General features: G+C 34.8%; 1 protein-coding gene across 1 annotated transcript in view; it reads right to left on the bottom strand.

The window, feature by feature from the left end:
- Positions 1-22,378, bottom strand: part of LOC136042665 (proton channel OtopLc-like) — a 48,058-nt gene extending 25,680 nt beyond the window's left edge. The window contains exons 1-4 of the mRNA XM_065727628.1: positions 22,227-22,378; positions 16,125-16,223; positions 9,169-9,283; positions 1,425-1,530 (exon numbers count right to left, since the gene is read on the bottom strand). Coding sequence (XP_065583700.1) covers positions 1,425-1,530; positions 9,169-9,270 — 208 coding nt within the window. The 5' untranslated portion in view covers positions 9,271-9,283; positions 16,125-16,223; positions 22,227-22,378. The remainder of the gene's footprint in view (positions 1-1,424; positions 1,531-9,168; positions 9,284-16,124; positions 16,224-22,226) is intronic.
- Positions 22,379-25,837: the final 3,459 nt, after the last annotated feature.

The following is a 25,837-nucleotide window of genomic DNA, read 5'->3' as shown; positions in this document are numbered from 1 at the left end:
CTGACCCCCCCCAAATGGCGCCTCTGGCCAAATAGTACCAATTTGACAAAAAAACAACAGCAAACAAATCAGCAAACCATCCTATATAGCATAGGGTAGAAACATGCGGGGGAGGGTGTGTGTGTATGGTGGACGCTTCTTAATTTTTTTATTATTTAACCCTCCCCCTTTCCTCCTAAAATGATCACTATACAGGTGCCAGGCCTAGGGCAATATCCTGGGGTTATTGAAAAAGGGGAGAGGGACCTGGACGGATATATAGGAGTAAAAATATTATATTAGAAAATTGTTAAATGGGGAATCAAACAGCATTGCTGCAGGTCAAGCAATATGATATTTTATGTTTATTTGTTTGTGTCTAAATTGGGCCATGGGAATCGAAAACAAAACTCAATTCCAATTATTTCAAACTTCATAATCAAATATACCCACAAAAGACTAAAATCTACTTCTATACTCCAGGCTTGCCTGAGAAATCGTCTTTACTTTTCAAAACTTACTGAACTTTCATTCCTGACCTACAGCCATCTTTCATCAAACCTATACCCACTCAGTCCTTCACACTTACAAATCAGACGACCTACACCCTAACTTGTATCCACAAATAGAATACAAGCATGGACCATCCTTCCCTTGCCTCCTCCCTAGATATTTTTATCCTTTCCTCAATTGGTAGGCTAATCATCCTCAGTTCGGTAATATATTTTAAATTTCTATATCAAAATTACGTTAAAAAGCACTCCTTCACTACATTATCTACCCTACCACAACAAAGAGGTGAAGGGAATTAAAGGTCTCGTTTCCACTACCAAACCTGTATCTCTTTATCTCTCAAAGTTCACCCGTTCAATATTTTTTAATATTTTACCCACTTTAATAGTAATACCCACCAAAATAGTGAAATAAAAGGTAAAGGCAAAGAGCACGGCACTGGATTTTCACAATCCCTACTGGCAGTGCAGATCTCCGTTTCATGGCATTTAAGCCAGGAAGTGCAATCGGGGGTTGGGCCTTCATTTGCTTTCGCACATCCTTCCTGTTTACCTTCCCCAGATTTCTCCAAGTAACCGTTTAGAGTTGGGTCGACTCTGGCTGAGCTTACAGAGCCAGGCCACTGACCCTGTTGAAACTAAATAATTAGCGACACTAGGACTTGAACCCCTTTCCCGTTGAACGAAGGGTTTCAAGTCAAGCGTGCTAAGTACCTTGAGGCATACCCATGTACCTCAAGGTACTTAACTACGAAAAAGAAATTTTTCAAAAATTTTCTTGTTATAACTTGGAATGAAATTTATGAGAAATAAGACTTACGAAAATTTTCGTAAAATTTTTTTAAAATTTCGAAAAAAATTTCGTAAATTTTTTTTTTTCCAGAAATTTACTTGTTATAGGTTGGAATGAAATTTATGAAAAATAAGACTTACGATTCCAGTATGTCTTTGCTGTCTTTTCAGCTCTGTTCCTGAACAGTGTCCAGAAGACATAACCAAAATATAAGATACTTCCAACATACAAGTAAATGTAAAAGCCCTGGAAAAAAGGTACAAGAGAATTAAGGAGTCATAGTTTTACCTATATTATTAGTTACATTATTAGTTATTATTTATATTAGTTATGTTATTATATATTATATTGTTACTATTATTATATTATATTATATTATATTATGTTATATTATATTACTTTATATATTATTATATTATATTACACTATTATATTATATTATATATTATTATATATTATTATTATATATATTATATATTAGTTTTATTATTAGTTACCTATATTTACCTATATATTATACCAATATATTATATTATTTTTACTATATATTATTATTTTACCTATATTGTTATTTTATTAGCTTGAAAAGATTTTTAGTAAATGCAAAACACAAATTCATAATCAAGACAACCCAAATTTTTATTTTAGTGACTTTGTTTATGATTCCTGAATGTTTCTTAAAGTTCAATCTTTTTTGTTGTTATCCTTTAAAACCCATAAACTTGAGTAGATCCATACATATATATCTTGCTAACAAATGTGGTTTTATTCGAATATTTTTACTAACAATTATATACAGTCACTACGTTTGTCAAACAAGTCAAGGACGTTGTTCGATTAGTAAGGCATTACAATTTCTATCCCTGAAGTCTCAAGACTTTTACATTTTTTCAAAATTCATTTTTTTCTATGATGCACCTCTCCCATCTTTTAATTCCACCCCCCTTGATTAAATACGTTCATGTATTCTAAAATCAAAAATACCAGATTCTCCAGATAGTGGAGATCAGTTCAGTCAGTTGCTGAAAATAATTGAAACCAAAAAACGAACAGAAACTAAAATAGATGATCATGCTAAATATAAAGGTAACATGTACTGAAAACGAACAGACATTTTTTAAATCATGAATTTGGTTATTCCCCCCCCCCCTATCTTAACCGTAAGCTTTATAAAGTCTTTTGGGTCATTTGTGTCTACCTTGAAACTATATGTATTTTTAACACTGCACTTTAATTCTTTGAAATATCGACGCAAAAAATGAATAACCAAGGTGACTGGAATGAACTAGAGAAAATAAGCTGAATATTTAGCTGATTAATGTATTAATAATTATATATTAATATAATTAATAATTATCATTATATTATAATATAATGATATTTTTTCCTGGGAATCTCAGCAATTTAAGATCCATGATTTTATTTAACAGTAATGTTTTTACTAATTCAAAAAACTATGTTTAAAAAATATCTTACTTAATCTATTACAGTAATTTCTGGTTGTTTTATTTTCGAATTATTATAGGACTTCATTTATGCTCGTTTTAAGTATTAAAAGGGCTCTTTACTTTTCTTTGTAAAACTTCTTTTTAAAGCTTATAAAAAGACTATTTATGTTTTCTTATTAGCAAAGTTGCATAAATTTCGTTCAATTCGAAACAAAAGTTTGGAACGGCTCTTGAACTAAGCTTTTGAGTCAACAGTAATTTTGAGAATACACACTAGACATACTTCTCGAGGGAGAATGTTCAAAACACTGCATATGAATGAAAATGAAATTAGACAATAGGGTCGTATCCAGGGGGGTTTGACCACCCCCCCCCCAAAAAAAAATCTCGAATCGCAAAAAACGTAACAAAAATTAACATAGACAAGTTTTGATGGTGTTTTTAAAGTTTTTTACCCCCCCCCCCCGAAAAAATCCTGGATACGACCCTGTTTCTTACCTTTTATAAACTCTCTTATTGATCATTTTACGTTAGTGTTTGCAAGACACAGTGCGGGAAATATGTCATTTTGACAACCCAGATGAACATAATGACTTTTGATCGAGTTCAACATCTGCTGGGGGCCTTTGGACCTATTTATCAGATAAATGTCTTTTTCGTAAGCTTCATATCATTCCCTCTTTAAATTCATTGCTTCACTCCTGGTCCTTGCTATTTATTAAGCATCTTTTTGTCGTGTTAATATTCTTCCTTGGAGATTACGAGCCGTGTTTAAGAGTCTACTAGAGTGCAGGTTGCTGGTAACTCATACAGGAAAAAAACAGCCTTAAAAGCTTAGGTAAGTTTTCTAGTTAACTTCAAAAGGTCAATCATACGACTTAATCGCTATTGGTCGGAGCTTTGCGCCTCTGCGTCTGAGGTTATACTTTGAATTGCACAGTTTATGAAGTCTTTTCTTAGTTGAGTTTTGACACAGCTTTCGACTTATGAAATAGTAAGATTTTTTACATTTTTAATTCTGCTAATTTTTATAACTTTCGCCGAGGTAGAGTACAGGGAGAGAGAAGAAGGTTGTTCGGTATAGAAGAAAAAGAATCCTTTATCATTAGAGATATCTTTTACAGGGGAGTTCATATCTTTGGAAAGTGCAACCAAAGAGTGTGGGTCAAATTTTTAGAATAAGAGCAGTGGTTGCTAGAGCCGGATCATTTTTTTCCCCCACACTGGCTTCGAGCGTTGGGGAATTTTAGTGCAGTGACAATTAAAAAGAGTTGAGGGATTATAGAATTAACCAATTAAGACGCAATTTATCTGGATTGCGTTACCTACATAGCAAGGGGTAAGCCAATAGTGCCATCAAGATCAACATCTTCAGTTCCAACCCTTTAACATAGTCTGAAAGTTTCAACTTAATAGCCCTTAATTGTTCTTGAAATATTAAATACATGCCGTTTTGAAAACCTGGATACATACAGAGTACTTTGATTTAGTTTAGCAGCCCCTTAGCATTCCCTTAAATCCCTATAAGCTTAATACCGTAGCCGTTTCTGAGATCAATACATAGACGCTTCAATACATCATTTCATGATTTTGACAACCTCGATATATTTAGTAACTTATGATGTAGTGCAACTTCCCTTTAAACATTTTACTAAATATTTAACTTAATACCTTAGCAAATCCTGAGATATTATAGAAACGCCCTTATGAGTGACATCCTTTTCAGATCCTGGCTCTTGGAAAGGGCTGAAGGCATTGAGGTCAAATTTTTTAGGGAATATTGAGCTGCATAATCAACTAATTAAAATATACCTTGTGAATAGCGGTTCCTATCAATAATAGCACTCCTGTATACCCTAGTATATTGTCTCGATCATGCTAGTCTTCGATTTACATAATCAAAAAGGCTAGCTGTCTTACCACCATGTGAATATCTGTGGTCTGTGGTCTGTGGATTATCGGCAGGGGTTCCGGTTGCAAATTTATAATTTTAACTAATTAAACACTAATTTAACAAAATTTTTCAACATGGGTACTAAATCAAGCGGCCTAACTGGCCTATAACCAACAAGCGATTTCTACACATATACCAACAATATAGTCATTTTTTAATATGGGGTTCCCATCTAGCCCCTGTCCCCTGTAGAGCAGTCAAGCTTCTCTGGTGCTCTCTCTCTTTCGCTAATAAATACCAGACAGTCAGAAAGTCATCCCATCTAGCTTATGCCCACCGCTTAGAGTACGGATGCTTAAAGCCGTTGAATGGTTAGACTGTTTCTTTAGTGGCAATCAATTGCTAAACATATACCAGTCCTTTCTTATGCCCATGTTCATCACTTGGTGCACGGATGCCTTTAAGCCGAGTCTAGTTAGACCCGTTGCTCTAGCGGTAATCCATTGCTCTAAGCCCATACCAACACCATATTCCTCTTTCATCTGGTATATCATTGAGCCTACGTTTGCCGCTTAAAGCACAAATCCTTAAGGCCATCAATGGTTGGACCATTGCTCAAGTGGAATTATGGGCCTTCCAGTATGAATAGACGCTTGGTCTAACCATGAGCCTATCCTGGTCACAACAAGGTTTTCCATATTTGGAAATGCTCTTATATCAGCACGAATCGAAATCCTGCACAAGCAACCTCAAGCTTATTACCTCTGATTTATTGAATATCCATGCCTAAAAATATTATCTAACAACGGAGAGGCAACCCATAGTGAATAAATTAAATAGGAAGATGATTTATAGCCCAAAAAGCCTACTAAAACAGACGAAGCCCAGAAGATTTATCCGCTAATAAAACATCAAGGGCAAATGCTATGTTGTTTACTAGGCTATAATTTCCTCGAGGGGCACCACTTCTCAAGGTCACCCTCCGGCACAGTTAGTAGTCACAGTTTTGGTTAGGAAAACTCGTAAAAGGTCCATCCTGATGCCACTATGAGGCCACACGACCAGGATTTCTCTTTCAGGGATAGTGACGAAGAAAGGAGCTTATGACGGAGCAGACCCCAAACCCTCTGACAACCCTGGAACAGCTCTAACCTTTTAGACCCAAGCTTTCCTCGTCAGAGTATGACATATATGTCAGTGAATATTAATATAATAATATATGAATGAATTTTGGTATAGATTAAACTGTCAATCTGCATTTTATTACTTCTTTTTGGTAATCTTGGGTACTATGGTGATTTTCTTTCCTTTTTGTTGATGCTATGAAAAATAACAGACACATCTCGAAATGAAAACTGTTTTCCGCGAAGCCCAAATAACGTTTTTGCCTTGGAAGGCCCAGGAGGTGCTAGCACTACTATCCTTTGTGGTAGTTTTCTGTTCATTTTAAGATTGACTCCGTAATTTGTTGTAATTTCTATTCGTTCATTTCGCCCTTGAAATGCTGTTTGCTTTATTTCTGAGCGTTGTAAGCTTAGTATAGCTCTTTTCTTTTCTTCGAAAACTTCTTTTGTAGAAATTAATTTATATAAGAGAAATCCTTTTAAGCCTCCAAGATACGACCAAAACAACTTAAATGCAAAATATTCTAGTTTTTAAATATGTTTCAGGTCCGGAAAAGAGAACACAGCCTATTTGGGGATATGAATCATCTAAACATCCTAGGAGCAAATGAGACGGAAGAAAATAAATTGAACTAATCGATAGAAATTGCTTTGTTGGAAGAATTGGAGCAATAAATCTAGATTATCCGAAAAAATCACGTAATACCTTCTGAATAACAGCAGCCGAACTAACTTTTCACGGATGCATTTTAATTGCAATTTATTATTATAATTTATTTTAATAATTTATTAATCTAAAAATTAATTCATTGTCATAATTGATTTTGAATATAATTTAATTATAATTAAGTCTTGCCTTTTTTGGCAGTTAATCTCTATGACGGCAACCAACAAGCAAATTTGGAAATTTATAGTGACCCTATCTCATGGCACCTCACAGAACTGGCACCCCACTGTCTTTTAGAAGGCGACAATCCTACTCGCATTTGTGGTAATTTCTGTTCATCTTAAGATTGACTTGATTATTCTTTTAACCTTCTTTATTTATAACAGTAAGTGTTATTTTATTTTTGATGAGAATGTTCATCTTAATTTCTGTTCATTTTAGGTGCGGTTTGTTAATTGCTAGTAATATATGCTTGTTTATAACTTGCCAAGGATCTGGAATATGCAGCAAGACGACATAATAGTAAAATATTGTACTGGTGGGTTAATAAATTGAGAAGGAGTAGTCAATCCGGACTTTTCCCACTTAAAGATAGGAATGGGGCTGCAATTAGTGATAAGAAAAGAGTTAAAGAGAGATTGGCAGAATATTTTGAGAATGTGCTAAACCAAGATAGAGTTGCAGGAAAAGATATAGAGGAAAATGAACTAGTTCGTGATACTTTGGATGTGAAGGAACATTTGTTTGTGGGGAAGAATTGGCGACAGTAATAAAAGGATTAAAAAACAATAAGGCTCCGGGTGCTGATAGCATGGTAAATGAGTGTCTTAAATATGGTGGCTCTGAGGTTAGAAACAAGTTACTGAAGATTATGAATATGATTTTTGAAAAAGGGGAAGTACCTAACTATTTTAGAAAAACCTTAATGTATAAGAAAGGTGATAAGAGTGAGTGCAGTAATTATCGTGGCATTAGTCTGGTCTCTGTAGGTAGCAAATTACTCAGTACTGAGAGATGCTGAAGACAAAATTTTAAGAGAAGAATAGTTCAGTTTTAGAAAAGGTAGAGAATGAGTCGACCAAAGTTTCACTCTCAGGTTAATAATTGAGAACTGTCTGATTTGTGAAACACCTTTGGTCCTCAGTTTTATAGATTATGAGCAAGCGTACGATTCTTTTGATAGGAGAGCTTTAGCAAAGGTTTTATCCTTGTATGGTGTACCAGACAAATATATTAAAGTGATTAGTGCTATGTACGAGAATATACGAGTTATACGAGAATAACACTGCTGCCCCTTTATATGAATCATTTTGATGGACTTAGTCTTAAGAAGCACATGAAAGGTAATGGGAGACCACGAAATCAAATGTGGAGAAAAAAAAACTCTCCTGGACTTAGATTATGCTCAAGCTTTAAATGTCCTTGATGAAAGTGTGAGCAAAATGAGTGAACTTTTGAGGTTTTGCGAGTTCAGGGTGCTAGAATAGGTTTGAAAATAACGTTTAGAAGACTAAGTCACTAAGGCTAGGAATAAGTGAAGATGAAAAGGTGACGTTGCGTAACGTAAATATTGATCAGGTGGGCAGTTTCACTTACCTTAGTATTGTTAGTAAAGACAGTGGGAGCAGTGAAGATGCTAAAAGTAGAATAGCCAAGGCCCAGGGTGTTTTTTCACAGTTAAAAATGTTTGGAAGAATAGCAAGATAAGTCTACAAATCAAGATTAGAATGTTAGAACCTACTGTAATGACAGTGGTCAAGTATGGCTCTAAGGAATGGGCGTTCCAAAAAGTGGATGAAAATTTGCTAGATGTTTTCCAGAGAAATTGCCTACGGATTGTTCTGGGTGCCCGGCTGATTGACCGTATTTCAAATGGTAGGCTGTACGAAAAATTTTATTCAATCCCTCTTTCTTGGGCTACAATAAAAGAAAGGTTAAGAAGGCTAAGGCACCATGTGGGGATTTTGCTTTTCACCCGACCATCTAGGGCTAAACGGAAAGCAGGACATCCTCGTCTTGGGTGGAAGGGTGCCATAAAGAACGATTTAAAAGAAATGAGAACTTCATTGGAGGGTGTAAAAAGTGAGGCTTTGAATAGATTGGGATGGAGGAGGAGCGTGCGTAGCTGTGTTGGTCTCAGGTGGCTGCTGCGGCAAGTTGTTAGTAGGAGCAGTAGTATTTTGTATAGTAGACGAAATACAATTCCAACCTCCACTGCTTTGTTCCAACTCCGTAAAACTACGCTCTGACCAAACCGAAGTCACGCCCGTTGAAAAAAACCCCACTAAAATCTTAATCTCTAGAAGAGGAGAGGGCAATATCTGGTAAATTTGTAGCTTACAATATTACCAGAATCTGAAATAAATACAAAGAAGTTCAAAATCACAAATGCGCATAAATTAGCATAAATTCAGTTTTGTTCTTTATTATTGTATTTGTTTTTGCATAGTATCAGTAAAATTGAAATTAAGTAACAGGCTGCACATAAAATATATTAAAAAATTACCAAAATCAAAAATTACCGCATAAATACAAAAAAGTTCAAAACCAAAAACACAAATTTGTACGACTTAGAATCATACCTAGGCTGATTACATCTTTTTGTTTTTCAAGTAAGAAGCTGCGTATTAGATATATTAGAAAATTACCAAAGTTATAACTGCGTAAATATAATTTTCGATAACAATATAATAAAACGTTAGTGAATTCATTTGAAAAATACTAGAAGGCTCATTAGCTTGATGCACTTACCGAATAAGAAGAGTCGGTGAATTCCGGTGAGATGATTTCAGAAATAGGGAACGTTACTCCCATGATAATAAGCATCTTTGCATACAATGCACTAAGTACCATTATGAAACTGTTGCTGCAATTCAGATAAATACGTAAAATATTAATTTATAATGGAATGATTGACTTTGACACAAAATACTGCACATGAATTAAATTAAAAGCAATCCTGAATAGAGTTTTAAAAACCTCTTTAGAAATAACAAGTTCAGTATTACAGCCTTATAATTCAGAATACTACGGACTGGAACATAGCCAGGAATTTTGTGTTGAGGGGAGGAATTAAAATATTTGAAGGAGGGCTCAAACGTCGTTTCAGAAACAATAAAGCAAAAAAGTACTAAATAACTACAATGTTAAAGGCATTTGATGAGTGAAATTAAGAAGGACTGTAAATGAAAGAAATTAAAATGACGCGTCTTTAAAATGCATATAACGCTATATAAATATACATGACTTAAAATATATATAACTTTAACCTCTATATAGCGTTAAAAGATAGGAGAAATTAAAACATTTGAAGGAGGGCTCGAACATCTTTTCAGAAACAATGTAGCAAAAAAGTACTAAACAAATACAATGTTAAAGGCATTTGATGTGTGAAATTAAGAAGGACTGCAAATGAAAAGAAATTAAAATGACGCGTCATTAAAATACATATCTATCTATATATATAAAAATAAGTTGTCTGTGTGTGTGTGTGTCTGTCGAGTGACGTCATGTTTGTGTGTCGACTGACGTCATGTTTTCGACTGACGAAATTACAGACCGGGACATCGAGACACAAATGACGACCGGGACACCGGCACATAGGGAATATAAATGACGATCGGGACACTCAAAGAGAAAGCGACCGGGACACAAGGAATGTTCGATTAGCAATCACCATCAACAAAGCACCGGGACACAAATGACGACCGGGACACAGGGAGTATAAATGACGACCAGGACATAAGTAAAAAAAACTAAAGAAACTAAAAAAAGGTAAAAACTGCAAAAAACTAAAAAGAAAAAAAACAACTAAAAACTAATAAAAAAACAAAAAATGCTAAAAAACTAGAAAAAACAAATAAAAAAAGAAAAAAAAAATGAAAAATAAAGGAGAAAAACAAAACTAAAAAAATAACAATAAAAAAAAACTAAAAAGAAAAAAAGGGGAAAAATACAAAAGTTTATTTCATCATATACCATTTCAAAAACGAATGTATATACAGACCGGGACACGAGGATACAAATGACGACCGGGACACAGGGAATATAAATGACGACCGGGACACAGGGACAAAACTACAACGGGGACGCCGGGGGGGCACAAGGGGATATATAAATGACGACGGGGACAGAGGGAATGTTCGATTAGCAATCACCATCAACAAAAATCAAGGGCAATCATTAGAATCATGAGGTATAACTAAAAAAAACTAAAAAAAGGTAAAAAACTAAAAACTAAAAAAAAGACCAATTCAAAAACGAATGTATATACAGACCGGGACACCGGGACACAAATGACGACCGGGACACCGGGACACAAGGAATATAAATTACGACAGGGACGCTCAAAGAGAAATCACAGACTGGTACACCGGGACACAAATGATGACCGGGACACAGGGAATATAAATGACGACCGGGACACAGGGACACAACTACAACGGGGACGCCGGGGGGACACAGGGGGATATATAAATGACGACGGTCAATTAGCAATCACCAACAACAAAGCTCAAGGGCAATCATTAGAATCATGAGGTATAGATCTGAATACGGATTGTTTTCCCATGGACCATTATATGTTGCATGTTCAAGAGTCGGTAAACCTGACAATCTATTTATATGCACAGACAATGGGACAGCAAAGAATGTTGTATATTCGCAAGTTTTACGTAGTTCAAAACATATATATATATATATATATATATATATATATATATATATATATATATATATATATATATATATATATATATTCACAGGTGGGAAATAGGGACACAACTACAATGGCGCGTAACTAATATGGCGCGTAACGACTTACGCGCACGGGGGGGCTTGGGGGGGGGGGGCGAAGAGCCCCCACCAACAGCTAGTATATATATAAAAATAAGTTGTTTGTCTGTATATTTGTGTGTCGACTGACGTCATGTTTGTCGACTGACGAAATTACAGACCGGGACACCGGGACACAAATGACGACCGGGACACTCAAAGAGAAATTACAGACTGGGACACCGGGACACAAACAACGACCGGGACACAGGGAATATAAATGACGACCGGGACACAGGGACACAACTACAACGGGGACGCCGGGGGGCACAGGGGGGATATATAAATGACGACCGGGGCACAGGGAATGTTCAATTAGCAATCACCATCAACAAAGCTCAAGGGCAATCATTAAAATAATGAGGTATAGATCTGAATATGGATTGTTTTTCCCATGGACAATTATATGTTGCATGTTCAAGAGTCGGTAAACCCGACAATCAATTTATATGCACAGACAATGGGACAGCGAAGAATGTTGCATATTTGCAAGTTTTACAAACATATATAAATCTGTCTATATTCACGGGCGGGACACAGGGACTCAGCTACAATGGCGCGTAACTAATATGGCGCGAAAAAAAGCTAAAAAAAAGAAAAACCTGAAAAGAAAAAAACTTAAAAAAAGGAAAAAAATAAAAAAAGGTAAAAAACTAAAAAGAAAAAAACACCGGGACACAAATGACGACCGGGACACAGGGAATGTAAATGACGACCGGGACACAGGGACACAACTATAACGGAGACGCCGAGGGCACAGGGGGATACATAAATGACGACGGGCACACAGGGAATGTTCGATTAGCAATCACCATCAACAAAGCTCAAAGGCAATCGTTAGAATAATAAGGTATTGATCTGAATACGGATTGTTTTTCCCATAGACAATTATCTATTGCATGTTCAAGAGTTGGTAAAGCCGACAATCTATTTATATGCACAGACAATGGGACAGCGAAGAATGTTGTATATTCGCAAGTTTTACGTGGTTAAAAACATATATCATGAAAAGAGAAATCACCAATGCTACAGCACAAACACAAAAAAAAAAAAAAAAAAAAAAAAAAAAAAAAAAAAAAAAAAAAAAAAAAAAAAAAAAAGAGACAGAAGGAGAAAAGGAAGACTGTTTTCCTATATATATATATCTATCTATATTCACAGGTGGGACACAGGGACACAACTACAATGGCGCGTAACGACTTACGCGCGCGGGGGGCTTGGGGGGTGTGCGAAGCGCCCCGACCAACTAGGTGTTGGCGTGGCGCGAAGCGCCACCCCAACAGCTAGTAACGCTATATAAATATACATAACGTAAAATATATTTAACGTTAAAATATATACATCGTTTAAAAAATAGGGATCATATTTTTTCAGTAATTATATAAAAATAAAAAATACTCAAAAACAAGAGCTAAGAGCTCATATGGCACTTGTGACGAGGTCGGAAGAGCCAAGAGCTAATATGGTATGAGCTCTAGAAAAATTCTAAGAATCAATAGATTGCTTTAAAGGGAAATCAGAGGCTTAATGACGGTCGGGAGATTTAAAATAAGAGCTCTGAGTCACGAGGTCCTTCTAAATATTAAAATTCATTAAGATCAGATCACCCACTCGTAAGTTGAAAATACCTCAATTTTTCATCTCCCTTCAGCCCCCCATATGGTCGAATCGGGGAAAACAACTTTATTAAGTAAATTTGGACAGCTCCCTGACACGCCTACCAATTTTCATCGGCCTAGCACGTCCAGAAGCACCAAACTCGCCAAAGCACTGGACCCCACCCCCTAACTCCTCGAAAGAGAGCGGATCCAGTCAGGTTACGTCAATCACGTATCTACGACAACTATAAGCGTTTTTCAAGGTTTCCAGTTTCCCTTCCAACTCTCCCCAATGTCGATAAATCTGGTCGAGATCTGAAATAAGAGCTCTGAGACCTGAGTTCCTTCTAAACATCAAATTATTTCCCCCTCCAACTCCCTTCAATGTCACCGGATCTGGTCGATATTTAAAATGAAAGTTCTAAAGCACAAGATCCTTCTAGATATCAAATTTTATTAAGATCTGATCACCCGTTCGTAAGTTACAAATACCTAATTTTTCTAATTTTTTTCGAATTACCCCCCCCCCCCCACCCCACCAAAGAGAGTGGATCCGTCCGGTTATGCCAGTCACCTATCTTGGACTCGTGCTTATTCTTTCCACCAAGTTTCATCCTGATCTCTCCGCTTTAAGCGTTTTCCTAAATTTCTGCCCCCTCTAATGACACTGGATCCGGTCTGGATTTAAAATAAGAGATCTGAGTTTCGAGGTCCTTCTAAACATGAAATTTCTTTAAGATACGATCACTCTTTCGTAAGTCAAAAATAACTCATTTTTTCGAATTTTTTAGAATTAACCCTCCCCCAACTCCCCCAAAGCGAGCAGATCTGTTCCGGTTATGTCAATCCCGTATCTAGGACTTGTGTTTATTTTTCCCACCAAGCTTCATCCGATCCCGCCACTCTAAGCATTTTCCAAGATTTTAGGTTCCGCCCCCCCCCCCCAACTTCCCCTTCACTGGATCTGGTCCGGATTTAAGATAAGAACTCCGAGATACGATATCCATCTAAAAATCAAATTTCATTAAGATCCGATCGCTCCTTCTTAAGTTAAAAATGTTTTTTTTATTTTTCAGAATTAACCCGCCTCCCCCAACTCCCCTAAAGAGAATGGATCCGTTCCGGTTATTTCAATAACGTATCTAGGACTTACGATTATTTTTACCACCAAGTTTTATCCCGATCCCTCCACTCTAAGAGTTTTCCAAGATTTTAGGTCCCCCCGAACTCCTCCCAATGTCACCGGATCTGGTCGAGATTTAAAATAAGAGCTCTGAGACACGAGATCCTTCCAAAAATCAAATTTCATTAAGATCCGATCACTCGTTCGTAAGTTAAAAATATCTCATTTTTTCTAATTTTTCAAAATTAACCCTCCCCCCAAATCCCCCAAAGAGAGCGGATCAGTTCCGGTTATGTCAATCACGTATCTAGGACTTGTGCTTTTTTTCCCACCGAGTCTCATTCCAAACCCTCAACTCTAAGCGTTTTCCGAGATTTTAGGTTCCCCCCGCAGTTCCCCCAAGGTCACCGGATCCAGTCGGGATTTAAGATAAGAGCTCAGAGACATGATATTCTCCCAAACTTCAAATTTCATTAAGATTCGATCACTCCTTCGTAAGTTAAAAATACATCATTTTTTCTAATTTTCGGAATTAACCCCCCCCCCCCCAACTCCCCCAAATAGAGCAGATCCATTCCAGTTATGACAATCACGTATCTAGGACTTCTCCTTATTTTTCCCACGAAGTTTCATCCCGATCCCTCCATTCTAAGCGTTTTCCAAGATTTTAGGCCCCCCAACTCCCCCTAAAGTCACCGGATCTGGTCGAGATTTAAAATAAGAGCTCTGAGACGCGATATCCTTCCAAACATCAAATTTCATTAAGATGCCATCACATATTCGTAAGTTAAAAATACTTCATTTTTTCTATTTTTCCCGAATTAACCGACCCCCCACTCCCCTCCCGATGGTCAAATCGTGAAAACGATTATTTCTAATTTAATAAGGTTCAGTCCCTGATACGCCTGCCGAATTTCATCGTCCTAGCTTACCTGGAAGTGCCTAAAGTAGCAAAACCGGGACAGACAGACCGACAGAATTTCTGATCGCTATATGTTAGTTGGTTAATACCAAGTGCCATAAAAAATTAGGGGAAGTTGAAAAATCGTGCCTGAAGGGAGAGGTCGAATTTTGGAATTACATGCGTTTTACTTTCCATTAATGTGATTGCCACATAAATGACAACTGGAATTATTTGAAATCATAATCCAACACCATAATATACACAGATGGGAAGAAATGAAATAACGCCAAATACTTCGCTTACCCTTCCATACAGAAAAATTCAGAAGTTTTTTTTATATTTATTCTAATTATGTATGTCATTTTTGTCACTATCATATCTATTTAAAAAAAAGAAGCTATAGTGGGCCCAGACGACGCAAAAAAAACAATACCCTTAAACAACTGAAAATTTTGTTACGATTTCTGTGTCAAATGTTAAACTTTGTCAAGGACTTCTTAGAGTACATTCTCGAACACTATCAAGAATCATAATCACATCATGATTACTGAACAAAACAGAGCTGAATAAACCACTTACCCTTCTTACAAAGAATTCCTCACTCACAATTTACTAAAATACTAAGTTGAAATGGAACCAGAATTAAAGCATACACGAAATCTAGATGTCACTAATCACAACGGAGAAAAAGAAAATAGCATATTAGTTCGAAGATACAGATGATGTGCATTTTGAGAGCTGATATACTTCATAAGCATATTAAAATCATAACCTTTTTATACGTCAATTCAATGTGTCATTTCAGGATGTATAATACGTAATGATTTTTTTTTTTTTGCAAAGACACTTTGCAGAAGATATTCAAAACAAAGAAATTAATATTAGCAATTATTTTATAAATCTTTACTTGCTTATAAATTAGTATGACTAATAACTTCCATATATAGCTTCTTTTCAAATAAATTTTACAAAGTATTATTTATGTGAATATTTTACATTATATTATTCATACTATTTCTCACAATATCATATATCATATATTGGCATAATTTTTTATCTAAACCCAATATTGATTGCTAGATATATAGCTAAATTGACAACTATCATATTTTGTGGAAAGATTCGTGCAATTCAATGTTATATAGGCTTAAAATAACAAATTTTAAAATAACATGAAAAGGTAGATTAGTGTCATAGCAGTTACTTACAGGTGAATTTTCTATTAGAAAAATGACGTATTTTCACTTACTCTCCAGCCAATTGGCTCTCTTTTGCATCTTTTGGTCTCAAAGCTCGTAAAAGTCCAAGTTGCTTACGTTGGTAAAAAGAGGCGTTTGACGTTACAGTACTGTAAATAAAGAGAGTATTATTTAAATTGTAATTCAATTATTTAATGTTTATTTAAATATAGAAGATTATTTAAATAGTAGTTATTGATAATATTACCTTTAAGATAGTGGAGTACTCTTTGACGTTTATAGGTGATTATTAACCAATCAACCAAACAGTTTGTGGTATAAAATCTAATTAAAGAGCAGTCCATGTAAAGAGTACTAAAAATAAAATCAAATTTTTATGAATTTTTATTGAAAGAGGCGTTTGACGTTACAGTACTGTAAATACATAGAAGATTATTTAAATTGTTAAGTTATTGACAACATACTCCTTAAGATAGTGGCATACTTTTTGGCGTTTATGCAAGTTTCTTACGCTGGTAAAAGGGGTACTTTTTGACGTTTATCCATGTTGCTAACCCTGGTAAAAAAGAAAGTAATTTCCGACGTTACAGTACTGTACACAAAGAGAAGATTATTGAATTTTGACGTTTATAGGCGATTTTTAACGATATAGCCGAAGTTCGTGGTAACAAATGTAAATAAAGAGCAGTCCATGCCAAGAGTACTAAATTTTTATGAATTTTTATTAAAAGAGACGTTTGACGTTATAGTACGGTAAATAAAGAGAAGATTATACAACATTCCACTTAAGATAGTGGAGTACATTTTGACGTTTATCCAAGTTTCTTACGCTAATAAAGAGTACTTTTCAACGTTTATCCAAGTTTCTTACGCTGGTAAAAAGAGTACTTTTCGAAGTTTTTCCGAGTTACTAACCCTGGTAAAAAGAGTACTTTTCGACGTTATAATACTGTACAAAAAGAGAAGATTATTAAATTTCAACGTTTATAAGCGATTTTTAACGATATAGCCAAAGAGTTCGGGATAACAAAATGTAAATAACGAGCAGTCCATGCCAAGAGTACTAAATTTTTATGAAGTTTTATTAAAAGAGACATTTGACGTTATAGTACGGTAAATAAAGAGAAGATTATACAATATTCCACTTAAGACAGTGGAGTACATTTTGACGTTTATCCAAGTTTCTTACGCTAATAAAGAGTACTTTTCGACGTTTATCCAAGTTTCTTACGCTGGTAAAAAGAGTACTTTTCGAAGTTTTTCCGAGTTACTAAGCCTGGTAAAAAGAGTACTTTTCGACGTTATAGTACTGTACCAAAAGAGAAGATTATTAAATTTCAACGTTTATAAGCGGTTTTTAACGATATAGCCAAAGAGTTCGGGATAACAAAATGTAAATAAAGAGCAGTCCATGCCAAGAGTACTAAATTTTTATGAAATTTTATTAAAAGAGACATTTGACGTTATAGTACGGTAAATAAAGAGAAGATTATACAACATTCCACTTAAGATAGTGGAGTACATTTTGACGTTTATCTAAGTTTCTTACGCTAATAAAGAGTACTTTTCGACGTTTATCCAAGTTTCTTACGCTGGTAAAAAGAGTACTTTTCGAAGTTTTTCCGAGTTACTAACCCTGGTAAAAAGAGTACTTTTCGACGTTACAGTACTGTAGATAAAGAGAACATTATTAAATTTCAACGTTTATAAGCGATTTTTAACGATATAGCCAAAGAGTACGGGGCAACAAAATGTAAATAAAGAGCAGTCCATGCCAAGAGTACTAAAAACAAAATTAAATTTTTATGAATTTTTATTAAAAGAGGCATTTGACGTTATAGTACTGTAAATAAAAAGAAGATTATTCAACATTCCACTTAAGATAGTGGATTACATTTTGACGTTTATCCAAGTTTCTTACGCTGGTAAAAAGAGTACTTTTTGACGTTTATCCAAGTTTCTTACGCTGTTAAAAAGAGTACTTTTCGACGTTTATCCGAGTTGCTAACCCTGGTAAAAAGAGTACTTGTCGACGTTACAGTACTGTACACAAAGACAAGATTATGAAACTTCAATGTTTATAAGCGATTTTTCACGATATAACCAAAGAGTTCGGGGTAACAAAATTTTAATAAAGAGCAATCCATGCTTCCAAAAGCAGCAAAATGAAAAATTCACTATTACACTGGATAGCACATTAAAATCCATAATGCTTTCTGCATAGCAGACTAGTGATAAAGCAAGATCGGCAAAGATGATGAACAAAGGAGAAGCAAATGGCGCATTTAGCGCTATTCGTGTGAATCGCGAATCGCTATGAATGAGCAAATGAAACCATAAATGAACAGAAATTAAAAAGAGTAATTATATCAAACACAAAAATATCACATACCGTTGATGAATACACGAATACTAAAACTAGTAAAACTTAGAATAAATGATCACGTAAAAGTTAAAAGGAACAAAAATGACTACAAATAAGAGTAGGGCTACATGGCCTAAGCTCGATAAATGTAAGGGGTGTCATTTGCGCTTAAATGACAACAAAATAAATTTTAACTGTTTTTCTTTTATCATTACAATATCGAAAAAAGTAAAACTTTTGGGATTTAATATCATTATAATAAAAACAATGACTCTAGCTTAATTAGTCTGGTATTGATTAAGTTTTATTCATACTTTCTTTACTTTTTAAAAATAGTTTTTTCAAACATTTGGGAAATCAATTATTACGTAATTTGTTGATTTGTCAATTCAAAGTATTGCTGTAACAATCCCTGCAGATTGATTTAAAAGTTGCTAATTTTCATTTAAATGTTTTTTTTTGTCACAATTTTCGAATTTTTTGTATGATATACAACAAAAATAACTGCTTTGGTAAAATTTACTATTTTGTTTCATGCTTCATCTTGTGAATTGAATCATGAAATTCAATTAGGAGTCAAGAATGTAATTATTCTAATAACTATTCTTTTTTCTATACTTTTGATTTAGATTATGATTTTGCTTTTTGTGTGTGGGTATCTTGACAAATAAAAACCATACAGATGAAAATACATCTGGGTTCCCGTAAAGTACAGATGACACTGAAGCTTTTTAGAAGGTTTAAGAGGGAGAGAGGGATAACCTCACTCTTCTAAAAAAGGCAGTATGTAAATGTATAATTCATGCAAAAGGTTTCTTTATGTAAAATTCTTGTAAAGTGGTTCCCAAAAGATAGTGGTTCCCAAAGTCCCCTAAGATAGTGGTTCCCAAATTATGGTTTGCGAGCAAATATTGAGTAGGTCGTGGTCATGAGCATTAATAGTGGTAATGCTCAGAATCCGTAGTGGTGAGTAGTGGAGCTTACTTGTTCTAATTGAAATGAAAAAACAATTTCAAGTATTACAAAAATGGTAGTATGTAAATTTATAATTTATACAAAAGGTTTCTTCAGGTGAAATTCTTGTAAAAGGCTCAAGAAATGAGCCAACGACTGAGCCGCTCTGCTATTTTATCAATTCGCACCCTCAGTTTGTTGTTTTCTTCTGGTGTATTTACGTTTTCTGAAACCATATACTAATGCAGTTAATTATATTTCTATTCTTCTATATTGTTTTTCTTTATTTACTCTTATTGGATTTTTCAAATCAAATTAACACCTCAGGATATGAGTTATTTCTAATCTCTGAAATATTATTATTTTTTTGACTCATTTCATTTAAAAGTTTGAAGTTACTAATAAACAGTTACTAACAAAAGAGCATTTCACAATTTTAGGGAAAAGAGGGAAGCCCTTATCCAAGTTCATTAACTGGAAGGGGTATTGGCAGTAATTACACTTTTTGAGGGAAACTATCACGTTTAAGAACCAAATAAAAGAAGTTTCAATTCCCTGCTAAAACAGTTTAAGGTCCGGTATTTTTCCAGGGAAGGCTCACCATAAATGTACGTTTTCTTCGTAATAGTATTGAACCGTGTGGTTCATAGTATTGAACCATGGTATTCGTAATAGTATTGAACCATGTGGTTCATAGTATTGAACCATGGTATTCGTAATAGTATTGAACCATGTGGTTCATAGTATTGAACCATGGTATTCGTAATAGTATTGAACCATGTGGTTCATAGTATTGAACCATGGTATTCGTAATAGTATTGAACCATGTGGTTCATAGTATTGAACCATGGTATTCGTAATAGTATTGAACCATGTGGTTCATAGTATTGAACCATGGTATTCGTAATAGTATTGAACCATGTGGTTCATAGTATTGAACCATGGTATTCGTAATAGTATTGAACCATGTGGTTCATAGTATTGAACCATGGTATTCGTAATAGTATTGAACCATGTGGTTCATAGTATTGAACCATGGTATTCGTAATAGTATTGAACCATGGGGTTCATAGTATTGAACCATGGTATTCGTAATAGTATTGAACCATGTGGTTCATAGTATTGAACCATGGTATTCGTAATAGTATTGAACCATGTGGTTCATAGTATTGAACCATGGTATTCGTAATAGTATTGAACCATGGTATTCGTAATAGTATTGAACCATGTGGTTCATAGTATTGAACCATGGTATTCGTAATAGTATTGAACCATGTGGTTCATAGTATTGAACCATGGTATTCGTAATAGTATTGAACCACGTGGTTCATAGTATTGAACCATGGTATTCGTAATAGTATTGAACCATGTGGTTCATAGTATTGAACCATGGTATTCGTAATAGTATTGAACCATGTGGTTCATAGTATTGAACCATGGTATTCGTAATAGTATTGAACCATGTGGTTCATAGTATTGAACCATGGTATTCGTAATAGTATTGAACCATGTGGTTCATAGTATTGAACCATGGTATTCGTAATAGTATTGAACCATGTGGTTCATAGTATTGAACCATGGTATTCGTAATAGTATTGAACCATGTGGTTCATAGTATTGAACCATGGTATTCGTAATAGTATTGAACCATGTGGTTCATAGTATTGAACCATGGTATTCGTAATAGTATTGAACAATGTGTCCAAGAATATTGGGATAGGGTTGATTGGAATCAATACTGATAGTCTTAACGTAGTTCAGTTGCGTAATGTCGTCAAAATTCTGGGGGGGGGGGCAAAGCTGGCGCCAATTTTCCCAAATCAAGTGAAAATGACTGTGAAAAGTTAAAAATGAACCATAAAGTAACCTATAGATAAAGATAAACTAAAGAAAATTGCCTTTTTTCTGTGGTTGCTTGAATTATGCAGGCTTATCTTAGTTTTGACAAGATTTTTAAAAAAACTACTTTTTCAACCGGAGGGACAAACTAGGGGTCTGGGGGGCAAACCATGGTCCGGCAGCAAACCCACTGCCCTGTGGCAATTAAGCCCCTAATGTATTTGAAGTAATCAAAGAGGTTTTACCTATAAAGGGTTGCTTTCTGTAATTTTTGCGCTACCAAACAACTGTGGTGGCCCTACTGCTACTGGGATATAATTCTAGAATACTCGACCGATTTAAACTATCAACAAGCTATTTATATAAGATCCCAATTTTACTGGCCGTACTGTCACGAAATGGCACTTTTCCCCTAAATTATAGATTTTTGATTACATAATTTATAGCTTATAACTTTGATTATATTATAATTTGAATTATAGTTTGTTCACACTATACCTTCCCCCAGACTATTAAAAGCTTCATTAAACTAAATCAACTACTCTTCAAGATAGCAAAAATAGCAAATCGTCTGGAGTTTCAGCAGTAATTGACTTACGAATAAATTTAATCAAATAAATACTGTCCATAAGCTGTGGAGTAACTAAATATCGAGCAGAACGATGTCAATGTATTAGCATGACATAATGTAGCAGATTAATAATAAACTATCTAATACTATAATAATATGTATATATAATATTTTAATATTATTATAATATATATTATAATATAATATATATATTATATATTATTATAATATATTATTATATATTATATATATTATATTATAATATATTAAATATTACATAATATATTATACTATATTATTATAATACTATGATGCTATAATAATATATATAATATTATTATACTATAATAAATATAATATACTATAATAATACTATATAATAATATACAAAACTAATAATATAAAATAAGAAACTTTGCATACTTGTAGTTGTCACCTAGGCTAAATACATCATCATGTCTTGTTCGCACATCTGGTGACCTACCACCAGATTCTAAATCGGCGACTTCCTCAGAAATAGACACAATCTCTGGAGAATATTTTTTTAGAGATGAAGCTAAAAAAAAAAAAAAAAAAATTACAAAGGATGTCTCAGGGTTTAAAGGCTAAAGCTCGCAATTAGATTTTCTGGCCTATAGTTTTATCTTCTGCAATTCCTTAGAAGTTTTCATTAGGATATATCCTGCAGGGTTACAAGCGAGTCATGAGATTGCTCTGTTGCTTCTTACCCTATGTACTTTATATCTGTATTTATCCAAAATAGGACTATTTGGGTATCATATTCAGAGCATGGAATTATAATTGAAATTTGTTTGTGAGGTTTTAATTTCATGTTTTTTAACCTGAAACTGTCTTTAGTTTGAGGTTATGTGAAGTTTTTTGCGCCTGAAAACCACAATTTCAAAGATTTTTCTTTTGGTTGTTTTAAAATTAGGTTTTCCAGCGGTACTACATTTTCGACAGTATTGCCAGAATGAGTAGTGCAAATAAATGAGTAAAGCTAATTAGTTAAAATTTGACAACCCTCTTAGTTTAAAAAAATTAGTAATCAGTTGGTTTGCAAAGACAACTACATCTTTAAAGGGAAAATATATTATCTTAAGATGCTTGTTGTTGTGTTTTTAGCCTATTCTTTGCTGATTTTGCACCATCGTTTTAAGTTGACACCCCCTTTCTTAAGTTGACGCCCCCTTTTTTAAGTTGACGCCTGATACAATCAAACACTAACTTCTGCATTTAAAGGTGTTAATTAAAATAATTAGATAATAAATTAAATTAAAATAATTAAATAATTAAAAAATAATAATGAATAAATTTAATTAAATTAAATAATTAAAATAAAAATAATAAAGGTGTTAATTAATTAAATAATTCAAATAAAAATTGAATTCACAATATAGTCTAATTTTTAAAATGTATTAGGTGTGTAAGTTTCCATACAAACGGTCAGATTTCATTCACACTGTCCTTGGTACTTCAATTTTAAAGAGGATCATAGCTTCAACCTCAGCTCAATCGATTTTATTGTTAATGAATGAACAGCAAACACATGAACAAAACACTTAATATTATAGATACAATATTTTTTCCGTGAAGTTGTATTTTATTTCGCGCTTCCTTTGTCAATAAGACGTTTGTCACATTCAAACAAAACCTATGGGCCAGAAAAGTGCCACCAAATTAAATTGACCAAGGGCAGTGAAAGTGAAACCTGATTGAATTAGACAAATGGAAACTCACACAAACTTCAACCTGAGCATTTACCTCTTGCAACTCCTAAATTAACTGAATCCCTTTCAATTTATTGCAAGTTGTCATCACCCTACAATATGAGCCCAAAGTGACAGTTTAGCAACGTGTGTTCCTAAAAAGAATGAAGATCACAAATCCTGCGATTCACATCACTTAGTAAGTGCAGAGGCGCCATTGGGGAGGGGGGTCAGGGGTGGGCAAATGCCCACCCCAGATTTTCCAGGGGGCCCAAGCTTCCACCACAAAGGGCTCTTTGCCGGCCATAATAATCCATTATGTCCAACATAATCCATTCTGTCCGATTGATTTAAAATTACTGCACGCCTATTAACCAAAGAGCGTAATTACCTGACGACCCTTGGGGTGATTACGCTATTTGCTATTAATCATTGTAAACAATGAAAGTAGGTTAGATACATAATAAAATTCTCGAGTTTTGTCAAATGCCCATTTCCTAGATGATTACGCGACATAAAGTGATTCGGGGGGGGGGCAAGATGGAGTTCATGCCCACCCCAAGACTTGGTCCAAATGGCGCCTCTAAGTAAGTGTACGTTCAGCCTTAGGAAACATGTTTGCAACGATCCTTCAAGACAAAATTAGTCAAAAGCACGACCATAGAGACTGTCAGTTCGGCTTTTGTGAAGACCTTGGTATCCACTCTGCATACACAACTTTTTTATGTACCCCTGATCAAATTACCCCTGATCAACCTGATCAACTTGATCAAATTACCCCTGATCAACCTGATCAAATTACCCCTGATCAACCTGATCAAATTACCCCTGATCAACCTGATCAACTTGATCAAGTTACCCCTGATCAACCTGATCAAATTACCCCTGATCAACCTGATCAAATTACCCCTGATCAACCTGATCAAATTACCCCTGATCAACCTGATCAACTTGATCAAATTACCCCTGATCAACCTGATCAAATTACCCCTGATCAACCTGATCAAATTACCCCTGATCAACTTGATCAAATTACCCCTGATCAATTTGTACCCCTGGTACAAATTATCAAAGAAAAACATTTAGGTGTTTTTCACACTATCTGCACTATTGACACACCAAAAGCTTTTGATTCCTTTTTGCTTTCTCGAGCCATTTTGTCTCTTCTAAGGAGTGGAGCAAATCCTTTCATAAGACCTTACCTCTTGAAATGATATCAGGGTGCATCAGTTAGCGTAAATGACCAGACCAGTAATCTCATTCATGTTGTTTGTGGAGTAAAACAGGGCTCTTTTTTTAGTCCTACCATGTTCAGAAGTGCTATTAGACTCTCTAAACGTCACACTCCCCCCTACGTTATTGAGCCCTACATAGATGCAAGTCATCATTCTTTGCCGAGTACACTCTCCTTACGTCTGGCAACCTTCAGGAATCACAGATTGTGGTGTATACTATTTACACTAGGTTCAACGAGGTCAGATTTACAAGGTTGAAGTTCCTTCAAAACTAAATTCCTTGTTTTCGGTCCCCAACAGCCTCTAAATATAATTCTTTAAGTTGGGCCTGCCACAATCTCTGCATCAGCTTCCGTGAAGTATCTTAGTCTTCCCTTTGGTGGACATATTAAGGGGGTGATTAAGTGAACTGATGGAACTCAAAAATCCCATGTTAAATTGAAAATTTATATTTAAAAAGTACTCAAGTATTCATTGGCGGAAGATGCCGCTTTTAATATCAGGCCATAGCTTCTTGAAGATGCTACAAAATGTTTGAAAGGATTTTGTTCTATTTCCTCTAATTGCTTAGAAATCTTAGAAAATGTCTAGGTATTTTTCACAAGTGTACTCTATGAAGGATATTGCTTTTGGAACAAAATTGGTACTATCATGTGCAGAAGACAATAACCTATAAGATGATTGGAACCATTTTTTGATGTATTTTCCTGTTTTCTAACAGTCCCCTAGAATATTTTCAGCTACCTGAAATTTTTACACGTCGGTTGCCATAAAGAATCGTTTCAGATCGCCGATAATAACCCCTAGAGACGAAAATGACAAGCTGGAATAATCAGCTGCTTGTTACTAGTGTGAAATTTTCATAAATTATTTCAATGCAATGAAGAAACATAGAAATGAGAAATAGTCAGGAGCCTTCAGGAAAGTTATGCACACAAAGCCGAAATCATGGGGAAAATTAAATCAAAGCGAGGTATGGAACTGCGAAACTGCGAGAAATTTGGGGATAGGCTAGTGGATAAAGAACCGAAAAGAGTCTAAGGCGGACTATTGCATGGAAGTTGGAAAGAATGGACTGGTCAACCCCAAA

Source organism: Artemia franciscana, unplaced genomic scaffold, assembly GCF_032884065.1.
Source record: "Artemia franciscana unplaced genomic scaffold, ASM3288406v1 Scaffold_1689, whole genome shotgun sequence".
Lineage (NCBI taxonomy): Eukaryota > Metazoa > Arthropoda > Branchiopoda > Anostraca > Artemiidae > Artemia > Artemia franciscana.
The sequence above is the reverse complement of the archived record's forward strand: the minus strand, read 5'-3'. Positions and strand labels throughout refer to the sequence as shown.